General features: G+C 35.1%; 1 protein-coding gene across 4 annotated transcripts in view; it reads left to right on the top strand.

The window, feature by feature from the left end:
• Positions 1 to 17,428, top strand: part of LOC109110339 (nectin-1-like) — a 210,045-nt gene extending 192,617 nt beyond the window's left edge. For 2 of the 4 annotated variants that reach the window (XM_042774918.1, XM_042774917.1), the window contains one exon: positions 16,755 to 17,428. In XM_042774918.1, the coding sequence (XP_042630852.1) occupies positions 16,755 to 16,994 (240 nt within the window). In that variant the 3' untranslated portion in view covers positions 16,995 to 17,428. The remainder of the gene's footprint in view (positions 1 to 16,754) is intronic. The other 2 variants (XM_042774919.1, XM_042774921.1) reach the window with 2 other exon arrangements.
• Positions 17,429 to 20,147: the final 2,719 nt, after the last annotated feature.

The raw sequence follows: 20,147 nt of genomic DNA, 5'->3' as shown, positions 1-20,147 counted from the left end.
AGGGGCGTTGCACAAGATCCCTGGCCCTATGCATAGGCAGACCTCACTCGCACCCCCCATTAAAATATCCAGGTAAAATAAAATATATTCCAGACTTTTCAAGGGCCCTCTCTTCCTTTGGGGCCTTGGTAATCAGTACTGGTTTTACCCCCAGTTCAGCGCCCCTGCCTGTGTGAATTGTAGCCTCTGTTTCCTGTTCTTATCTGACAGGAGTGGCACCCGGTGTGGTCTTCTGCTGCTGTAGCCCATCTGCTTCAGCGTTTGACGTGTTGTGCGTTCAGAGATGGTATTCTGCATACCTTGGTTGTAACGAGTGGTTATTTGAGTTCCTGTTGCCTTTCTTTCTATTATCCCATTCTCCTCTGACCTCTGACATCAACAAGGCATTTTTTGTCCACACAACTGCCGCTCGCTGGATATTTTCTCTTTTTCGGACCATTCTCTGTAAACCCTAGAGATGGTTGTGCATGAAAATCCCAGTAGATCAGCAGTTTTTGAAATACTCAGAAAAGCCCGTCTGGCACCAACAACCATTCCACGTTCAAAGTCACTTAAATCCCCTTTCTTCCCCTTTCTGATACTTGGTTTGAACTTCAGCAAGTCGTCTTCATCACATCTAGATGCCTAAATGCATTGAGTTGCTGTCATGTGATTGGCTGATTTGCAATTTGTGTTACCGAACAATTGAACAGGTGTACCTAATAAAGTGGCCGGTGAGTGAACATGGTTTAAATGTATACGTTCAAATATGGGGCCGCTGTATGTCTCACAGATTCACATCATTGATTGTCATTTGTTCAACCTTGAGGAGCTGTTTTTGAGTCCTTGGTCCTTTTGAGCACAGGCTCATGTTTGTTTGTTCTAGGTTGATTGATTTACCAGTTACACGCCAGGCCATCTGTCTTCATATAAAAACATCAAGTCTGTTTTCTGTGTTATCATTATCATGCTTCATAATGTCTGTCCATTCATCTCATCTTTGTTCTTCCGTGTCTCTTCACTGGAGGAGTTTCTACATAATACCTGAACTAAATAATTATTAATATTAATGAATATATATATATATATATATATATATATATATATATATATATATATATATATATACAACATATAATTAAATACATACAACAAATTTATTATTAATTTATTTATTTTTTTTTTTTTTTTTTTTTTTGTAGACTAAGCACCACCCACCAAGTTTTATAAGACTGGACACCTCGGTGAATTTCACTAACCTGGAGTCTGTGTTCACTGATTGGAGTGACAGCTCTGTTCTCTCTCTTTCTGTTCTCCTCTAAACTCTCTCTGTTTCTCTCTCACTCTATCATTCTTTGTTCCACTCCTCATACATCCTCTCCACCTCTCTTATCTCCAGAACTCTGGTTACAAGGACTGTGATGTCCAGTATGCAGAACTGGATACTGCAGCTTTGACTTCCTCTCCCAGCCCACCAAGCTCTGTGCACACTGGCGGGGACCTTGTTGAGTATGCAACCATCCAGCCTAGCTCACACTAACGCATGCCATTGTAGGCTTTTCCCCCTATGACTCTGGCCTCAAGGTACACAGACTGATGCACTCCTATGTTTCTTTTCCTCTGTCCGTCCCTCATTCTCTCTCACTGAGCACTGAATTCCCTCTCCCTTTCCTGGTTGTGTCTTCTTCTGTTGTTGTTTGGTTTTGCCTTTATGCTCTTATTTGGTTAATTGCAATTGCAATGGCCATATGTTAAGCACCTGTCTTAGATGTGACTAAATACCAAAGCTTCTAACTATAACAAATGAGCTCCCATAATAGTAACACGATAGCATATCACTAATGTCAGTTTGATGGGGTAGTCTGCTTAAAACAATTCTTTGTTTGACATAAGAGACAGCTAAAAGTGGCACTTTGACACTTAAAAACAACAACAACAACAACAACAAAAATCCTTACTCTGTTTGCTTGAGCATCTCAACACGGCAACACTGGCTTAACCAATGGTGTGAGTGTGGGGTAAGGATCTCTGACTGGTCAACCAATGGCAGATGAGTAGGGTTTTCAGGAAACAACTTCAATCATTATGTTTGCACTTCCTTTGTCTAGTAGTGCAGAAATTACATAGTTCAGATGCGCATGATATGGAATGGTGCAGTGCTAAAATAATAATAATAAAAACTACACCGTTTGAAAGGTAGGGGTTGGTACAGTATGTTTTTTTTTTGTTTGTTTGTTTTTTTTTTGCAAAGAAATTGATACTTTTATTCAACGGGGATGCACAAATGATCAAAAATGGCAGCAAATATATTTTAATGCTAAACAAGATGTCTGTTTCAAATAAATGCTGCTATTCAAATTTTCTGTTCAAATAAATAAATAAATAAATAAAATGCTGAAATAAAAATGTATCACACTTTCACAAAAAATATTAAACAGCACAACTGTTTTCAACATTAATAATAAAATTATGTATTTATTCATTTAATTATTTATTATTTGTATTTTTTTTTTTCGTGAGGAGTAAATCAGCATATTAGAATGATTTCTGAAAGATCATATGACAGACTGGAGTAATGATGCTGAAAATTCAGCTTTACATCACAAGAATAATTTACATTTTTAAATTGATTAAAATAGAAAACAGTTACTTTAAACTGTAATAATATTTAACAATATTACTGTTTTTGACTTTATTTTGATCAAATAAATGCAGCCTTGGTGAGCATAAGAGTCATCTTTCAAAAATATAAAAACCATACTGACCCCAAACTTTTAAATTGTGGCGTATACGTACTTTTTATTGTTAACATTTTGCCATTTTGCTCGTTCAGTAGGTTTCAGAAGGTTATTTTAATGTTATCTCCACTATATGAGATAAACACACAAGAGGGTCTGACTTGTGCCTGTTACCATCCCGGTGTGCAGGAAATTTCCCATCGGTTCAGAAACTAATCTCTTCTTCTTTTAGACAATAGCAACTGACAGGAAGAAGAAGAAGAAAATAAAAAAAAAAACTCGTTCTCAGGGGTAAAGTCTGAATGAGTCAGCCTCACTGTTAAAACAAGCAATTAATATCACAGCGTGGAGTTCTCAGAGGGCCACCGCTGCAAACACTGCTGAGCAGGAACATCGTAAAACAAGAATATAATAACTCAACATATTTTTTTTCATTATTATTATTATTTTATTTTCAAATCACTGACAGCCTTTCTCAGCGGAGAATGTAAAGTTTGAACACAAGGGAGCAAAATCAGCAAATGAAATTTTTCAATCAATGTTAGCTGCTACAAACTATTTCCACATAGCGAGAAATGACACACTGTGTGTGTGTGTGTGTGTGATATATATATATAGTTATATATAGGTATATGTATATATACATATAAATATATATGTTTGCATAATTCCAAAAAAAATAAACATAATAGTGGGGAAAATATTTATTTGACCCCCTGCTGATTTTGTAAGTTTGCCCACTTCCAAAGAAATTAAGGGTCTGTAATTTTTATGGTAGGTTTATTTTAACATATAGAGACAGAATACCAAACAACAACAACAACAACAACAAATCCAGAAAACTAAAAACAAAACAGAAAAAAAAAAAAAAAAAAAAAACATTTATATAAAGGTTAGAAATTGATTTGCTTTTCAGTAAGTGAAATAAGTATTTGATCCCCAAGCAAAACATGACTTAGTACTTGGTGCAGAAACCCTTGTTGGCAAGCATGAAGGTAAGATGTTTTTTGTAGTTGGTCACCAGGTTTGCACACATCTCAGGAGGGATTTTGATCCACTCCTCTTTACAGATCCTCTCTAAATCCTTAAGGTTAAGGACTCAAAGTTTCAGCTCCCTCCACAGATATTCTATAGGATTGAGGTCTGGAGACTGGCTAGGCCACTCCATGACCTTAATGTGCTTCTTCTCAAGCCACTCCTTTATTGCCTTGGCAATATGTTTCGATCTTCAGTGTTCTGGCTGAGGGAAGGAGGTTCTCGTCCAATATTTTACAGTACATGGCCCCGTCCAATTGCCCCTCAATATGGGGAAGTTGTCCTGTAACCTAAGCAGAAAAACAGCCCCAAAGCATAATGTTTCCACCTCTGTGCTTGACTTTAGGGATGGTGTTCTTGGGGTCATAGTCAGAAAGCTGCTTCCATGTAGTTTGGGGCTGATCCCTCACCTTTCTCATGATCATTTGTACCCCATGAGGCGACATCTTGCACGGAGCTATAGATCAAGGCCAACTAATGGTTGTTTTGTATTTTTTCCATTTCCGAATAATCACACCAACAGTTGTCTCCTTCTCACCAATCTTCTTGCTGATGGTCTTTTAGCCCATTCAAGCCTTGTGCAGATTTACAATCTTGTCTGTGACATCTTTTGACAGCTCTTTGGTCTTGCCCATGGTGGTGGGAGAGGTTGGAATGGAAGATACAGATTGTGTGGACAGATGTCTTATACACCTAACGAGCTGATATTAAGAGTAACTTCTTAAAGTGGCAGGACTAATCTGTGTTTCACATGGGCACAAAACCAAACTTTAACACCAACAAGTCTATCTCTTTCTCACTTGAACAAATACTTATTTCACTCACTGAAATGCAAATACATTTCTAACCTTTATAAGTTTTTTTTTTTGTTGTTGTTGTTTTTTTTTTACTTTTTGGTTGATACTCTGTCTCTATCCGTTAAAATAAACCTACCATAAAAATTACAGACCCTTTATTTTTTTGTTGGGCAAACTTACAAAATCAGCAGGGGATCAAATAAACATTTTCCCCACTGTCTCTGTGTGTGTGTGTGTGTATATATATATATATATATATATATATATATATATATATATATAATATATATATATATATATATACATTGACATTGACATTGTTATTGACATTGACATTGACATTAACATTGTCCAGCCATGACTATAAGGAACACAAAGGCCAAATTTCCTTAATCGTCCATCACAAAGAGTAAAACCAAATAACCAAAGAATATAATTCTGATGTGCAGAAAAAGATTGTTGAGCTTCACAAAATAGTGAATCAAAAAAAAAAAAAAAAAATCCCCATTTCCACCATCAGGGCAATAATTAAGAAGTTCCAATCAACTAAAGATCTGCCCGGAAGAGGCTGTGTCTCTATATCGTCCTAATGCATGGTGAGGAGGAGCTTTGAGTGGCCAAAGACTCTCCAGGGATCACAGCTGGAGAACTACAGAGATTAGTTGAGTCTTGAGGTCAGAAAAATCAAACAGCATCCCCACATGTTGTTCGGGAGGGTTTCTGGAAAAATCCTTCTCGCTCATCCAAAAACAAACTCCATCATATTCAGTTGTCAGACACGACTGGAACTTCAAATGGGACTGGCTTCTATGGTCAGATGAAACTAAAAAAGAGCTTGTTGACAGCAAACGCACCAGATGGGTTAGGTGCAAACAGGGATAAAAAGTACCCTATATCTATGGTTTAATATACTACTGGGTGTTCAATGTTGTGGGCCTATTTTTCTGCCAGGGTTCCTGGACATCTTACTCACCCTCATGTTGTTCCAAACCCCTTAAGACTTCAGTTCATTTTCAGAACACAAATTAAGATATTTTTGATGAAATCTGAGCGCTTTCTGACCCTGCATAGACAGCAAGGCAACTGAAACATTCCCAGGCCCCAAAATGTAGTAAGTACAATAAGTTAGTCCATGTGACATCAGTGGTTCAACTGTAATATCATGAAGCTATGAGAATACTTTGCACAAAGAAAACAAAAATAACAAATTTATTCAACAATTTCTTCTCTTCCGCCTCAGTCTCCATGAAAGTACCATGACGCACCAAGGGTGCCAATATAAGTGGAGGACACTGTATAAAAATAGTATTATTATGTGGTTTCTGATTTTGAAATTATTGATTGATTATATACACACACTTGATAAAAAGGATTTTATTTATTTATTTGTGTGTGTGTGTGTGTGTGTGTGTGTGTGTGTGTGTGTGTGTGTGTGTGTGTGTGTGTGTGTGTGTGTGTGTGATTTATACATGTATACTGTAATAATGTAGTACCATGATATACAGTTTATCAAATACATCAATAAATTATCCTGCCAAAGTATGTTTTTCTAAAAGCTTAAAAGCATTTCAGATCAAAATGATTTGAAACATATTATTTTCTTTCTGTAGCTTTTACAGATTCTAATTTTATGAAAACTGTATTTTAAGCAAAGCATTAAAGTCAAAGCAATTGGTTTCTGTTCGACTCAAATATCTTCCTTGAGAATAAAAAAGTTTTTTGCATAGTGACAGCTCTATAATATTTTTTTTTTAAATGTTTTATTGTATTTTTTATTAATAATAAACCAAGAAAATTGAGAATATATAAAGTGATTTTACAGGAAATGTGTGGCACTAAATAATCGGAAATGGCATTGAATAATAAGTCAATTTGACAAGTTAATATTGTCCTTTATTCATGGAAACGTTTTCTTTCTGTGAAATTAGGCTTATTATGCAGTGCACCTTATCACAAAACTATTAGCTGTTTTTACCTGTTACCTAAAGCAGAAACCAGGAACTAAATTACATTTTGTTTAGAAGACAAAATGTTTTTGTACTTTGTAAATTAATAATGGAAGTAGTAATTTATCACATGATGACTGAATGATAGAGAAGCATCATAGTATGTCAGATCACAGACGTCTGCTGTATTCTCTAACTGTGATGTGCAAATTGCTTTTAGCACTTATTTTATGGGTACTGGATTTGCATAATTCCTTTAGTGCACTGATTGCTGAAACAATGCAGGCTGCATGTACTATAAACAATACCAGCAGCATTGTTCATAGTGAAAGTGTTTTTAATATAAATCTGATTCTTCAAATACATTAGGAAGTCATGGAGTTTCTCTTTTACTTTGTCTGGACTGAGGTGCATTTTCTCTAATTGCTTAAATGATGCAATCACATTTGCTTTGAATTGCAATTTCCAAGTGTTTTTATTTTCCATTAGTTCTTATTAACATTAATGAGATTCAATATCATTCATAATGCCATTCAAGCCCAAATGTGGCCTTTAAAAATGATAATTACCTCTCCAGCTTATTCCTCAAATGTGACTTTAGCCATTTGACCCACATTATCATAATGATTAATGACTGACATTCCAATATCTGTCATTAGAGACCAAACATGTTTTTATCTCTCATCCCATCTAAGCTGGGATGATTTGGAGGATTTACAGTCTCAGATGGCAGACTTTCTTCCAGAAGATCTTGCAGTGGCTTCTGAGTATTGTGCCTTGAGCTTTAAGTCTTATTGAGCTGACATCACAATTATGCTCGCTCACTTACACGTGTCCCATTTCTTTTTATTTGTGAATCTTGGTTCAAGATATTGAAGATACTGATGGATATGCCATAGATATTGAAGTAATATTAAAGGGGTGCCAAATTAACAACACAACAATGATGAGTTTTTTGTGAAAAAGTAGTACATTTTGGCAAACCTTAAAAAGACATAATAAAGATATAATGTAATTCATATTATATTAAATAGTATATTAAAATAAACTTAAGTGCAGACTTAATGTTTTCAGACATTATATTGCTTACATTTATTTACAATTAATTGAAAATGTATTATAATTTAAATTTGTATTATTTGTAATTAGTCAAAAATAAGAGTGCTTTTTAACCCACTTAAGTAGGACTTAAGTATATATTTATATGTAATATCATAATTACCCCTATTCTCTTGAAATATGGTTAAAGTGTACGACCGAATGTATTGACATTCATTAATGGAAAACTAAAATACTTGTATATCATGTATTCAATAAAATTTGGACTGACAAATATATTTAAAGTAGACATTTGTAAAATTATATTGCAAATATTACGAATTATTAAATGTTACAAATATATTAAATTAAATGTAATATTAAATACACTGCAGTTAAAATTCTAATCAAGTACTTCTACATGTTTGTTAGTATGTTACATAACACATAAAAATAAGTGTAGTTATTTAAAGCATAACAATATACACTAGTCAAAAAAATTAAAGGAACACTTTTTAATCAGAGTATAGCATCAAGTAAATTAAACTTCTGGGATATTGATCTGGTCAGTTACGTAGCAGAGGGGGTTGTTAATTCATTTCAGCTGCTTTGGTGTTAATAAAATTAACAACAGATGCACTAGATGGGCAACCATCAGAAAACCCCCAAAACAGGAATGGTTTTACAGGTTGAGGCCACTGACATTTTTTCCCCTACTCATCTTTTCTAATTGTTTTTCACTAGTTTTGCATTTGGCTAGGGTCAGTGTCACTACTGGTAGCATGAGGCGAAACCTGGACCCTACAAAGGTTGCACAGGCAGTCCATCTCCTCCAGGATGGTGCATCAATATGTGCCATTGCCAGAAGGTTTGCTGTGTCTTCCAGCACAGTCTCAAGAGCATGTAGGAGATTCCAGGAGACAGGCAGTTACTCTAGGAGAGCTGGACAGGGCAGTAAAAGGTCCTTAACCCATCAGCAGGACCTGTATCTGCTCCTTTGTGTGCAAGGAGGAACAGGATGAGCTCTGCCAGAGCCCTACAAAATGACCTCCAGCAGGCCACTGGTGTGAATGCCTCTGAGAAAACAATCAAAAACAGACTTCATGAGGGTGGCCCGAGGGCCTGACGTCCTCTAGTGGGCTCTGTGCTCACTGCCTGTAGCTTGATTGGCATTTGCCCTTGAACACCAGAATTGGCAGGTCCGCCTCTGGCATTCTGTGCTTTTCACAGATGAGAGCAGGTTCACCCTGAGCATGTGTGACAGATGTAAAAGGGTCTGGAAAAGCGGTGGAGAATGTTATGCTGCCTGTAACATTGTTCAGCATGACCGGTTTTGGTGGTGGGTGAGTGATGGTCTGGGAAGGCATATCCATGGAGGAACACAGAGACCTCTACAGGCTAGAAAATGGCACACTTACTGCCATTAGGTATCGGGATGGAATCCTTGTACCCGTTATCAGACCCTACGCTGGTGTAGGGGTGTAACGATTCATCGATATGGATCGATACATCGATACTATGTCTGAAGATACGATGCATCGATTCCACACGTAAAATATCGATATCTGTAGTATAAATAGGCACCTTATTTGGCACTTTCCACATTTTCACATTATGTCCGTCTATGCATTACCGCCAACGCGTGCATTCTCGCTCAAACTCGCGTATCAGGACTCGATATAAGGACTGCCCGAAGGCACAAGGTGAAGCATAAAAGACGCTCGAGATTGTTTGTGGAACAGTCGAGCGCTGTGTGAGAAGTTTTCAGCGCACACATCTGATGCGCGCGCACGCACACAGACAGCCGCGTCTAGACTTCGTAAATACTAAATCGAGTTCTCTTCCGCTTTTTTGTGCATGGATGAATAAATACAGACACAATTAAATCAAAATGCGCATTTTGACGAATATCCTAGTAAACATAGTTGTTAGGCATATGTCTTAGCGTAAACAGTTGAGAAAGAAAAGGGGTGTGTATCAGTATATTAAATCCGTGCTCCGTTCTTAAAGTGAAAGCAAACTAATAATAAATAATGCTGTCAATACAGGTGCTCACTGCTCCTGACTAAATAACCGTTATGACATCAGAAATGATTCATCTATATTTAATTTATAGAGTGAAGACTGTGCAGTTATTTTACATGTGATTAGCCTATTACATTTCTGTAGCATACCTGAAAATGTATTTTTGACTGAGCTGAAAAACCTGAAAAGCACTGTTTATTGAACTTGTGTCTTTGTTGTATTGGAGTTATTTTCTGCTATTGCTTGTAATTTGGTTATCTGTAGAAAAGATTATTATCACTGAGCCCATAGTAGAGGCCAGAATTGTTTTTCCAATTGTTTATTTTATTTATTATTTAAAAAAAAAATGTGTAGGCCTATTTTTTTGTTGTGAATGTCCCAACTGAGGTACAGAATGTAAAATTTTCAGATAAATGTTCTTGTTATACATTTTTTTTTTTTTTTGAGGTATTGGAAAATATCGTATCGCTGGGTACGAGAATCGATATCGAATCGTATCGTGACGAACCAACCGATTTACACCCCTACGCTGGTGCATTGGGTCCTTGTTCCTCATGGTGCACGACAATGCCCAGCCTCATGTGGCGAGAGTATGCAGTCAGTTCCAGGAGGATGAAGGAACTGATACCATTGAATGTTCCCCACGCTCGCCTGACCTATATCCAATAGAACATCTCTGGGACATTATGTTTCGGTCCATCTGACGTCGCCAGGTTGCACCTCTACTCCCCAGGAGCTCAGTGATGCCCTGGTCCAGATCTGGGAGGGAATACCCCAGGACACCATCCTTCGTCTCATTGCATACAAGCACGTGGGGGCCATACAAACTACTGAGTACCATTTTGAGTTGCTGCAATGAAATTTCAGCTTAACGGACTAGCCTGCTGCATACTTTTTTTACTTTAATTTTGAGTGTCTTTGAATCAGCCCTCTGTAGGTTGATAATTTTCATTTCCATTAAACAATGTGGCATCTTTTCATTCCTAACAAATTACCCAGTCCATATCAGTATAGATATCCTGCATGATATTTTTCCCCATTGAGATCTGATGTGTTTTCAAAGTGTTCCTTTAAATTTTTTGAGCAGTGTAGTATTAAATCATGAGATTATGTAAAAGTACTTTATTTGACATCTTTACAAAGTGCACTTTTTTAAAAGTGTACTTAAGTGTGTTAAGAAACATTCAAAGTTTAAAGTTTCATTTTATTTCATTAATATTATATTATCTCAATTACTTTTTTTTAATTATTATTATTTATACTTCAAGTGCTCATTTAATACAATTAATCACACTGCTTTACAAAGGTTGCACTTTTTTGACCTGATCTGCAGCTGCAAAACAAAATGTAGCATGGACAATTTCTGTCTTTATATGTGAGTCTTGTGAGTTCTGGGCAATGCAAGGCAATAGATTTTATATCTCCTGTACATTTCATTTTCATCTAAAGCGACTGTTGACTCTTTCCCCTCCACTGACAAAATTTTCCATCATTTATGACAGCTCTTAAAAATATAGGCTAATTATGATTCATTAACCGCAATTATTGCCATTTGTTTATTTATTTACATTTCATCAGAATTATTACACCTTCGCATAAGCACATATCAAAAGAACACACAGACTGGCATGAATTACAATTTTTTTTAAGCAGGATTTCTCAATAGAGTTTGCTAAACTCCAACTTACATGTATGTCATTGTTTTCAGCTCATTTGTGATTCTTCCCGTAATGAAGTCAGAGAGAGCAGACATGTTTGCCAGGTTTGGAAGATTAAATAAACCACTGGGCAAACAATGTATTAATTTAAGGGTTTAAGCTCAGATTGGGGGATTTAAACTCTTTACATCTGGCAACCGCAAACATGAACGCTTGTGGAGGCTTGTTACCAACACAAGATAATGCAAATGCCAAATTAAAATGAAACATTTTCAGGATAAACAACCAGCGAGCAAACATTGCAGACAGTTATGCTTAATACACTGAGTGAAGCAGAAATCATGATCACAGTTAAAATAAGATTTATCATAGAGCATTAGTGATTTTGGTCAAAATGCCAGCTGTGACTGGAAACTTGAAAATGATACATTAAAAAAAAAAAAAAACTACTTCTTCCCTTTAATGGGGTTAATATGTATTATGATGATAAATTAGTTCTTTCTCATCTTTATATGTTTATTTAGTTATTATTCCTCCTTAACTTCTTGGTCTTATGTTCTTTAGTCTAATTTAATTATCAAAATGAATTTTCATTTAAGGGTAGACCAACATTTTGCCATCTATTGTCTGTCAACTATATTTTCTCATCCCTGTGAGAGCATACTTGTCTTAGTGTTGGTTTTGCCTTTTTAAACACGCACCGCAGTGACCTTTTCAGGCAGAGTGGGCAGCTCGTTGAGTGAGGTAACCAGTGATTAACCTGCCAGCAGAGAGAAATGTGTATATATAGCGAGGATCCAGTGGGCACCCAGGGTGGTCATGTGTCCTTGCCACTGAGCTGAAGAACAGATGTTCCGAGATAAGAGATGGCTAATGATAACACTAAGTTAATTGTGTTCAGTGAGATGTGGACTGTGAAAAAGTGATGAAGTTTCTTCTGGAATTTGCAGAGATGATGATCCACACATTCAAATTGTGTTACACACACATTTGGAACTGTGTGTCATACTATGCAGTTGAATATCTACAAGATCTGAAATGCTTGTAATACACACACACGTCAGTTAATAAGAAGATCATGTTTTCTTGGTAAAGAATTATTTTAAAGTGACATGACATACAGCCAAGAATTCTTACCCATAATCAAAACCATCCAAATTCAACAAACAAACCAAAAAACACACACACACAAACAAACAAACACACAAAAACACACACCGTGAACACACACCCGGAGCAGTGGGAAGCAGTTGGGGGTTCGGTGCCTTGCTCAATGGCACCTCAGTCGTGGTATTGCCGGCCCGAGACTCGAACCCACAACCTTAGGGTTAGGAGTCAAACTTTCTAACTATTAGGCCACAACTTCCGATGGTCCATGTGGATTTCATTTTACTGCAGCTCCTCTATTATCATATCCCACAACAATATTTATCAGAAGATTTCCCACAAGAGATTTGACAGCAGCAGAATCATTTATCAACATATTTCAACATATTTGTATCATGTTATATATATATATATATATATGATATTTTTTTTTTTGCTGATATATAATAAAGTATTATTTATTTATTCATTCATTCATTCATTCATTCATTCATTCATTCATTCATTCATTCCAAAAGAAAATGAAGCCAGTCAGTTTCATAGTGAAAATATATAATAAAGTACATTTGCAAAGTTCAATGGCAAATATTAATGATGTTAGTAAATTTCACATAATTCAGTTAGTTCATAATTACATTTTGTATATAATTTAATTTAAAAAAAAATGTATTTTAATTAGTGTATTTTTAAATTATTTTATTTAAATCATTTTCTGATCCTTTTTTAAATATTTAAAATGTTTCATGTTCATGTCACTGTCATGTTAACTATTTCGGTAAAACTTTACAATTTTATTGTATCAACCAACATGAACAAACAATGAACATTACATTTTATTTCAGTATTTATTAATCTTTGTTAATGTTAATTAATGAAAATGCAGTCATTCATTGTTAGTTCATCTTAGTTCATAGTGCATTAGCTAATGTTAACAAGCACAGCTTTTAATAATGCATTAGTAAATGTTGAATTTAACATTAACTAAGATTAATAAATGCTGTAGAAGTATTGATCATTCTTAATTCATGTTAACTAAAGTAGTTAACTAATGTTAACTAATGAATCTTATTGTTAAGTGTTACCACAATTTATTTTCTTGAAATGTCTTCATGGAGTAAGCCAAAGAATATAGAACATTAAGCTATAAATTCAACATGTTTTCTAATTGGCTATACAGCATCTTAATGCATTCAATACAACCGTGCGTAGTTAGTTCCTCTTTTCAGCCCAGTCAAAGGAAAAATAGAGGCATGTTTTACATTGTCAAAGGAGCAATGACTGACAGATAAACTCTGGATTCTACCTTTTTTAAATGGGGTACAAAAAAGGTCAATTTCGATCAGTACATATTATTAGAAAGCAGTTTCAATCAGCATTGTAACTGGCTTTATGTAGAGCCACTAGAGAGGCCAGGAGGTCAACATCCTTCTCTAAAGATAGTGAAATAATTACTTTGGCAAATTCCAAAGTTCTGGAACGCGGCAAATGCTGCGATGAAGGAATCATTACATTGTCAAAGGAGATAAAAGAAGCCTATTTAGGTCAAATTCCCCAAGGTGGACTATCAGAGAGAGCCCTACTCGCCTACCTCACTGTTGAAGGTATTGGAAAAAAAGAAAGAAAATACTTTTTATTCGGCCAGGTATTTTCATTTGGATTTGGCCGCTTTTTATTCTGGAGTGAAGTGTCTTTCTGAATCTCACACTGTCTGTAAAGAAAGTTCTGTCAAAATAGTTCACCTCCTCCTCCATCTGTAGATATTTTATTACTCGCTCTTGTTAAGAAAACACTGTTTTTTTCATTCAAAGGAAGCCACTGTTTTTGTGTGTGTGCATATGTACAGTATAGTAGTCCATAATATCAGAGTTCAAACATAGACTTCAAATCAAAGTTTAGTTACTCAGTCTTGTTTGGAAACTTATTAGTTCAGTTAACATTAAAGCTTCAATGTTTTTTTATTTATTTATTTTTTCACAAGGCAGTAAATGAACCCCTTAGTTTTTATCTCTGCACTGAAAGTGGGCATAAACATAATTTTTGGAGTTTAGAACGACATGAGAGTCAGTAAGTGATAACAAAGTGTTCATTCTTGAGTGAACTATTCTTTTAAGTTCAGTTCTCCCCTGCTGGGTGCATCTTATGCATGATCAAACACATGATAATAGGCGAGTCTGAGGCCAAGTATCTTTTTTGTTCTTTGCAGAACTGAAGTCAGTGAATATATTTGTCACTGCTGAGAAAAAATAAAGATTTTTAACTGTCTGTAACGTTATGCTTCAGATCACTGGAAGTACTTGTGCATCTAACTGAAGTAGATGTAATGATGGCTTTCTGTTCATCAGAAAAATAAGCCCATGTTTAGCCATGTTGTATTTAATCAAGAACATCATGAGTGATTAAATATCACCTTGGTCATTTAAAGTTTCAGTTCCTTTGATTATACTTTATATAGTATCCAAGCTCTTTGTGCAGAGATGATATGTTTTCAATTTTACTAAAATAGATGTCTTTATGTGCACACAAACATGTCTATGAGATCTGATTAATGTGTGAGCAGATTCCTTTGCACATCCATCTGTCCATTTCCATTCCATGACATTTGAACCTCATGTCTCCAGCTTGTGTCTTTCACTGTCAGCTTTGAGAAAAGAAGATGGCCCAGGGGTGAGCCCTGAGGTACACCGTTCAGAGTTTATTTTGAAATATTTGCTCCTTCCATTATTATACTGCTCACAGAGTGGGAATCATCATTGTCGTAGACGTAAAGATGCTTGGGGACTCTGCGTAAGTCACCTTTCCATTCAACTTCTATTGTACTCTTTCTCTCCGTCCCTATTTACATCTGGTGTTAATATTCATCTCAAGTAATCCAATCCCAAGTGGTCTGTACTAAATAATCGGGCATAAACGGGGTCCAAAACATTTTGCGATCCAGTCACTCATACAACACTAAGTAAATATAGTCAATTTTGATTTCACTGGTTGAAATACCAGGTGTAAATACAGCCTTTTTTTTCTGTCTGCCTTACTCTCTCTTTCTCCTTGCTGAATTTTCTTACTACATCATTCCTCATTTCACTTTACATTGTCATATTCCAATTGGTTTTTCATTCTTGTCATCTTGTGTCAAGAAATTATTATTACACCACTTCTTGCAGGAAAATAGGTTTAGAATGGCCTTTGTCAACACGTAAGTGTTTTCCAGGATTTTTTCAGCAATTCCAGATGAATTGTCATGTTGTATTAGAATGAACTACCTTTCCTACTGCTCATCCAGCTTAGAAGATGTCTTTTATTTCCTGTTTAACTGTACACATGAACAAGCTGTCTGTGTTGGACTATTGCGTGTTGTCACTCTACACTGAACTTCAAACAATGCATACAGCATTGAGCATTAGTTGCATCATGCACTGAAACAGCAAACCAATATACTTCATACTCTATACAGTAAAACATATTAAGAAGGGTAGTGGTGGAAAACATAGCAATTTTTGTCCAGCTTTTGATGTCTTTTCTACAGATATACCAATATTGTTTAGTATGTTGGTATGTTTTTTGTTTAGTTTTTCTTCTAAAAATCAATAGTATTTTGCTTTTGAGGCTTACACTAACACAGTCACAAGACAAGGAAGAATCATGTCTCAAACCCATTGACTTTTTAGGAAACTTACCCTAAATAAATATACCCTAAATAGAAATAGTTCACCCAAATTCTGTCATCAGTTCAGTCTATTCAGTCATATTTTCAAATATAGATATTTTTAATAAAACCTAAATGATTTCTGTCCCTCCACTGAAAATTTGTTACACTTCAAAAGGTTCACAACAAGAAAAGTAATCCATATGATGAACACATACATAAAGCACATCAAATATGGTAATAAACAAAAGCTCAACTGCACTTGCTTGATGCAAGAATGCTCATGTATATTTGATGTGCTTTATACAGTAAATTGATCAGTGTTTATATGTGAATAAAAGCCTAACATAAAATTGGTGAGCTATCCCTTTAAGTTCCTTCAAATATTTAGGATATTCACACCGTTGCCTAAAAAAATCTTAAGCAAAATCATCACAAATATATCATTAATTTATTTGTAATATTATGACTCCTGATATATGAGAATTTATGTTTTGCACTGAACTTGCTGGACATTGTTTTATTGCTCATTAAGGTCCTTTCACATGACTCACATCAGTGTCATATGCCTCTTTGATTTCCAGAAGGAAAAGAGAGAGAGAGAAAAAAAAAAAAAGCAGATAATGGTACTATTTATTCATTTGCATAGAGTGTTTATTTGTGTATATTATTATGATCGTTCTCTTATTGGCGTGATCAGTTTTGTGCCATACAAGTTGAGATCAGTGTGTTGTGTCATATAGCAGTGTATCTTCCACTAGTTGCTCTAATTTTTTTTTTTGTTTCCACAGAATTCTGGGAACAAAGAGCTACCGAATCCAGCTGACTATGTGAGCTGCCGTCACCCGGGCAACCAGGAACAATTTGTTGAACCTCCACCTCCTTCTGCCTATACACCTGTTACCTTCCTGCCCCAGATCCCTTACACCCAGCACCCTACTAATATTACCCCCATGTACACCTTCCAGCCCAACGCTGCCCCTCCTGGCCCCCGACCCCCATTTAACTACCCCAAAGAGCAGTCTGTCTAGACCCACGACTGTCTGAGTTGGAAGACACCCCATAGCCCCATACAGGATAGCCATTATGCATCACACCTGGAGAGAACAACACTTCCTTCCTCATTACTCTAGTCCTGCGCTGGCCACATCAGGATGTGGGTGGTCTCTCGGAACAACGAATAAAAGTGTCAGTAGTTTGTGGACCTGAAACCTTGTGTGTATTGTGCACTGCATGTTTCACTATGAGGCTGTGGTTAGGACCCCTAGTCTTTTGCTGTAAATATAGAAACACCACACCACAACTGTACACCCTCCCTCCTCTCACAACAGCACACCTCACTTCTCCTAAACACAGGGTATCAGCCTTCACTCTGCCTAAACTTGTCTTAGATCTTTCCCTCCATTATTTTAATCCTGCCAAGTCTGACCATTGACAGTGTTTCAAAAAACTGTCACCCAAAAGGGAACGTTCTCACATCAAATAATAACTCTAATTTAATTACAAATCACATTTTGATTTTTTTTTTTTTTTATCTAGAGCATAAAGATGAATTTTTGAATAACCTTCTCGCAGCTCTTTTCTGAGAAACTGTTCAAAGTAATTAGGTCTGTCAGGTTCCAAAAAGGACAACAAACTTCAAAGAAGTATCATAAATGTTGTATGAACTAGTTTTATGGTTCTTTTATGTTGTTTTTTGAACTTTTTAGATCTTGTATGGAAAAATAACCACATGAACGATATTTAAAGGGCCTCAAACTCCTTAGAAGTACCATTAATGTCGTATGGACCAGTTTTAGGGTACTTTTCGGTTATTTTTTGACCTTTTTAACTCTTGAATGAAAAAAAAAAAGAACTGTGCAAAAATGATATTTAAAAGGTATTCTGTCTCTATAGATGTACCATAAAGGTCATATAAAATTTTTAGTGAAACGGGGTTCTTTAGATTTTTTTAATGTTCTTCAGAGTAAAAGTGGTTCTTAAAAAAAAAAAAGGTTACTGAAAAGTTCTTTGCTGCTTCTGTGACATTACTGTGAAAACCCATATTTTGGGGTGTGTGGAAAAGAACAGCATGAATAATATTTAAGAGTTGTATTTTTGTGTGTATTTGAATCACATGAGGTTGAGTAGAAGATGACAGAACTGTTTCTTTGTCATTGTCACCTTTTTGCTTCCCTTCCCGCTTTAGTGAGTTCTGTTTTATCAATTGCTACACATTTGTATTACTCCTTTATTCTTCAATTATATGTGCTTGCTTCTTGTTGTACATACTTGAGTTGAGTGACTGTTAAGTATAACATTTTATTTATCTTATGACATTTTGTCACAATTATGACATGGCACAACATCCCTACAGTGATTCTGCTGCAACAGCATTATATGGGTAAATTGGCAGTGCCCATATTTCTCAAACAGTACCAACTAGTACCAAATATCAATAAAATATTTAGTCATAATAATCTTAAATGTGAATGTTCCCTCTGCTCTAAATGAAAAATTAAAGGGCTCTATTTCACTTCCTCTCATAAGATATCATCTAACACAATGTCACAAATAAAACACTTATTTTTTGATGACAAACACTTTCATTTCGTTTTGCTTGTAGTTACCAAAGAAATAGAGCATTCTATATTTGCTTCCACACAAATGTTTACATTTGGTATTATTAAAGGTTTAGAGAGATAAACGGATACTTTCAAATCAGGACACTTATCCACGTTTCAAGCGATCCAGATAATCGTAACTCATGTATCAATTTATTTCTTTGAAATCTTGTTGTTAAAAGATAACATGTTTTATTTCCATTGCTGCTGTTGTATTCATAAGTGGAGGTTGTCCTTGAAAATGCATGCATTTCCAAACAGTCCATAATTTTCATCATCTCTGTTAAAACAACTATTAATGTCCCATTTTGTAACACTGGTTGACCTACCCAAAAATTTTTCATGGACAATCCACAACTTTCTTCCTCATTAAGCTATTTTTTGAAAGAAAAGCATATGCTGATGTATTTTTTTAGAGAACAATTCTCAATATGCTCTTACCGTCTAGATTCTAGACTCTAGAACATATTCAGCATTATATCCAGTCCTGAAACCTTTATGAAGAGCCAATAAAAATCACTTTACGACCTCAACCTTTTCAAAGAATGAGATTATCTGACAAGAATGACGCTCATGTTGTTAGGCCATGTCAAATGTACATGATGGAAAAGAAAAAAAATAAAATAATTATATATATATATATATATATATATATATATATATATATATATATATATATATATATATATATATATATATATATATATATATATATGCTCAGTGTTTGTGCTCATTGTGAAAGTTACAAGTGATAAAAGAGAAACCCTTAGAGTTGTTCGGGATTGGTTTTAAAAATGTATTTTTGCAGTGGTTTATGGGATAGTTACAGTATGTGAAGCTACCTTCTGTACACACCTTTATGTCTGACATTGATTTTTATGTGTGTACTAGTGTAGCATTAGAATCATCTGTGGTTCCTGGGTCACATTGCTGGAAAGAAATACCTTCACTCAACACACTTTGGATTATTGTTGCCACTTGTATTATTATTATTATTATTTATTATTATTATTAATAGTATTATTATTATTATTATTATTATTATTATCATCACTAGTTGATTTTTCTTTGTTGTCCTACAGCCTCAGATAATTTGAAACAATTTGTAAATTGTTTTTATTTTCTTCTGAAATTGTTATATTATTTTATTTCATTTATATGTTTGCAATCCTGCCGAGTTTGTTTTTTACATGTAAGCTGTACTTTTTGTTGATATTTTCTAAAACATGCAATGTCTACATTATATCTTCATGTTTGTAAAGGCAAATCATCGTCTGAGTCGTCATGAACACATGAACTCAATCACTGTATGTGTCACTGCTAGTTATTCTTACATATGTGAAGCATTATGAACTTTTGGTCTTTTTTACATGGGGATAATGTTTGGTGTAAAAATTAACTTTATGTGCCAGATGTGTGAAACAAAACTCATGCAGATGAACATTAAACCTCACAAAATCTAAAAAAAAAAAAAAAATGTGTTTGTTTTGAAATATACTGTATTTATGCACAAAACTATATTTTTTTAAAATCAACTAGTTGGTGAGTTGCCATAACAACTAGTTGACAAATCGTCTTGAA

This window comes from Cyprinus carpio, chromosome A18 (assembly GCF_018340385.1).
Source record: "Cyprinus carpio isolate SPL01 chromosome A18, ASM1834038v1, whole genome shotgun sequence".
Classification (NCBI taxonomy): Eukaryota; Metazoa; Chordata; class Actinopteri; order Cypriniformes; family Cyprinidae; genus Cyprinus; species Cyprinus carpio.
Note: the sequence above shows the minus strand (reverse complement) of the source record. Positions and strands in the feature narration are given on the sequence as shown.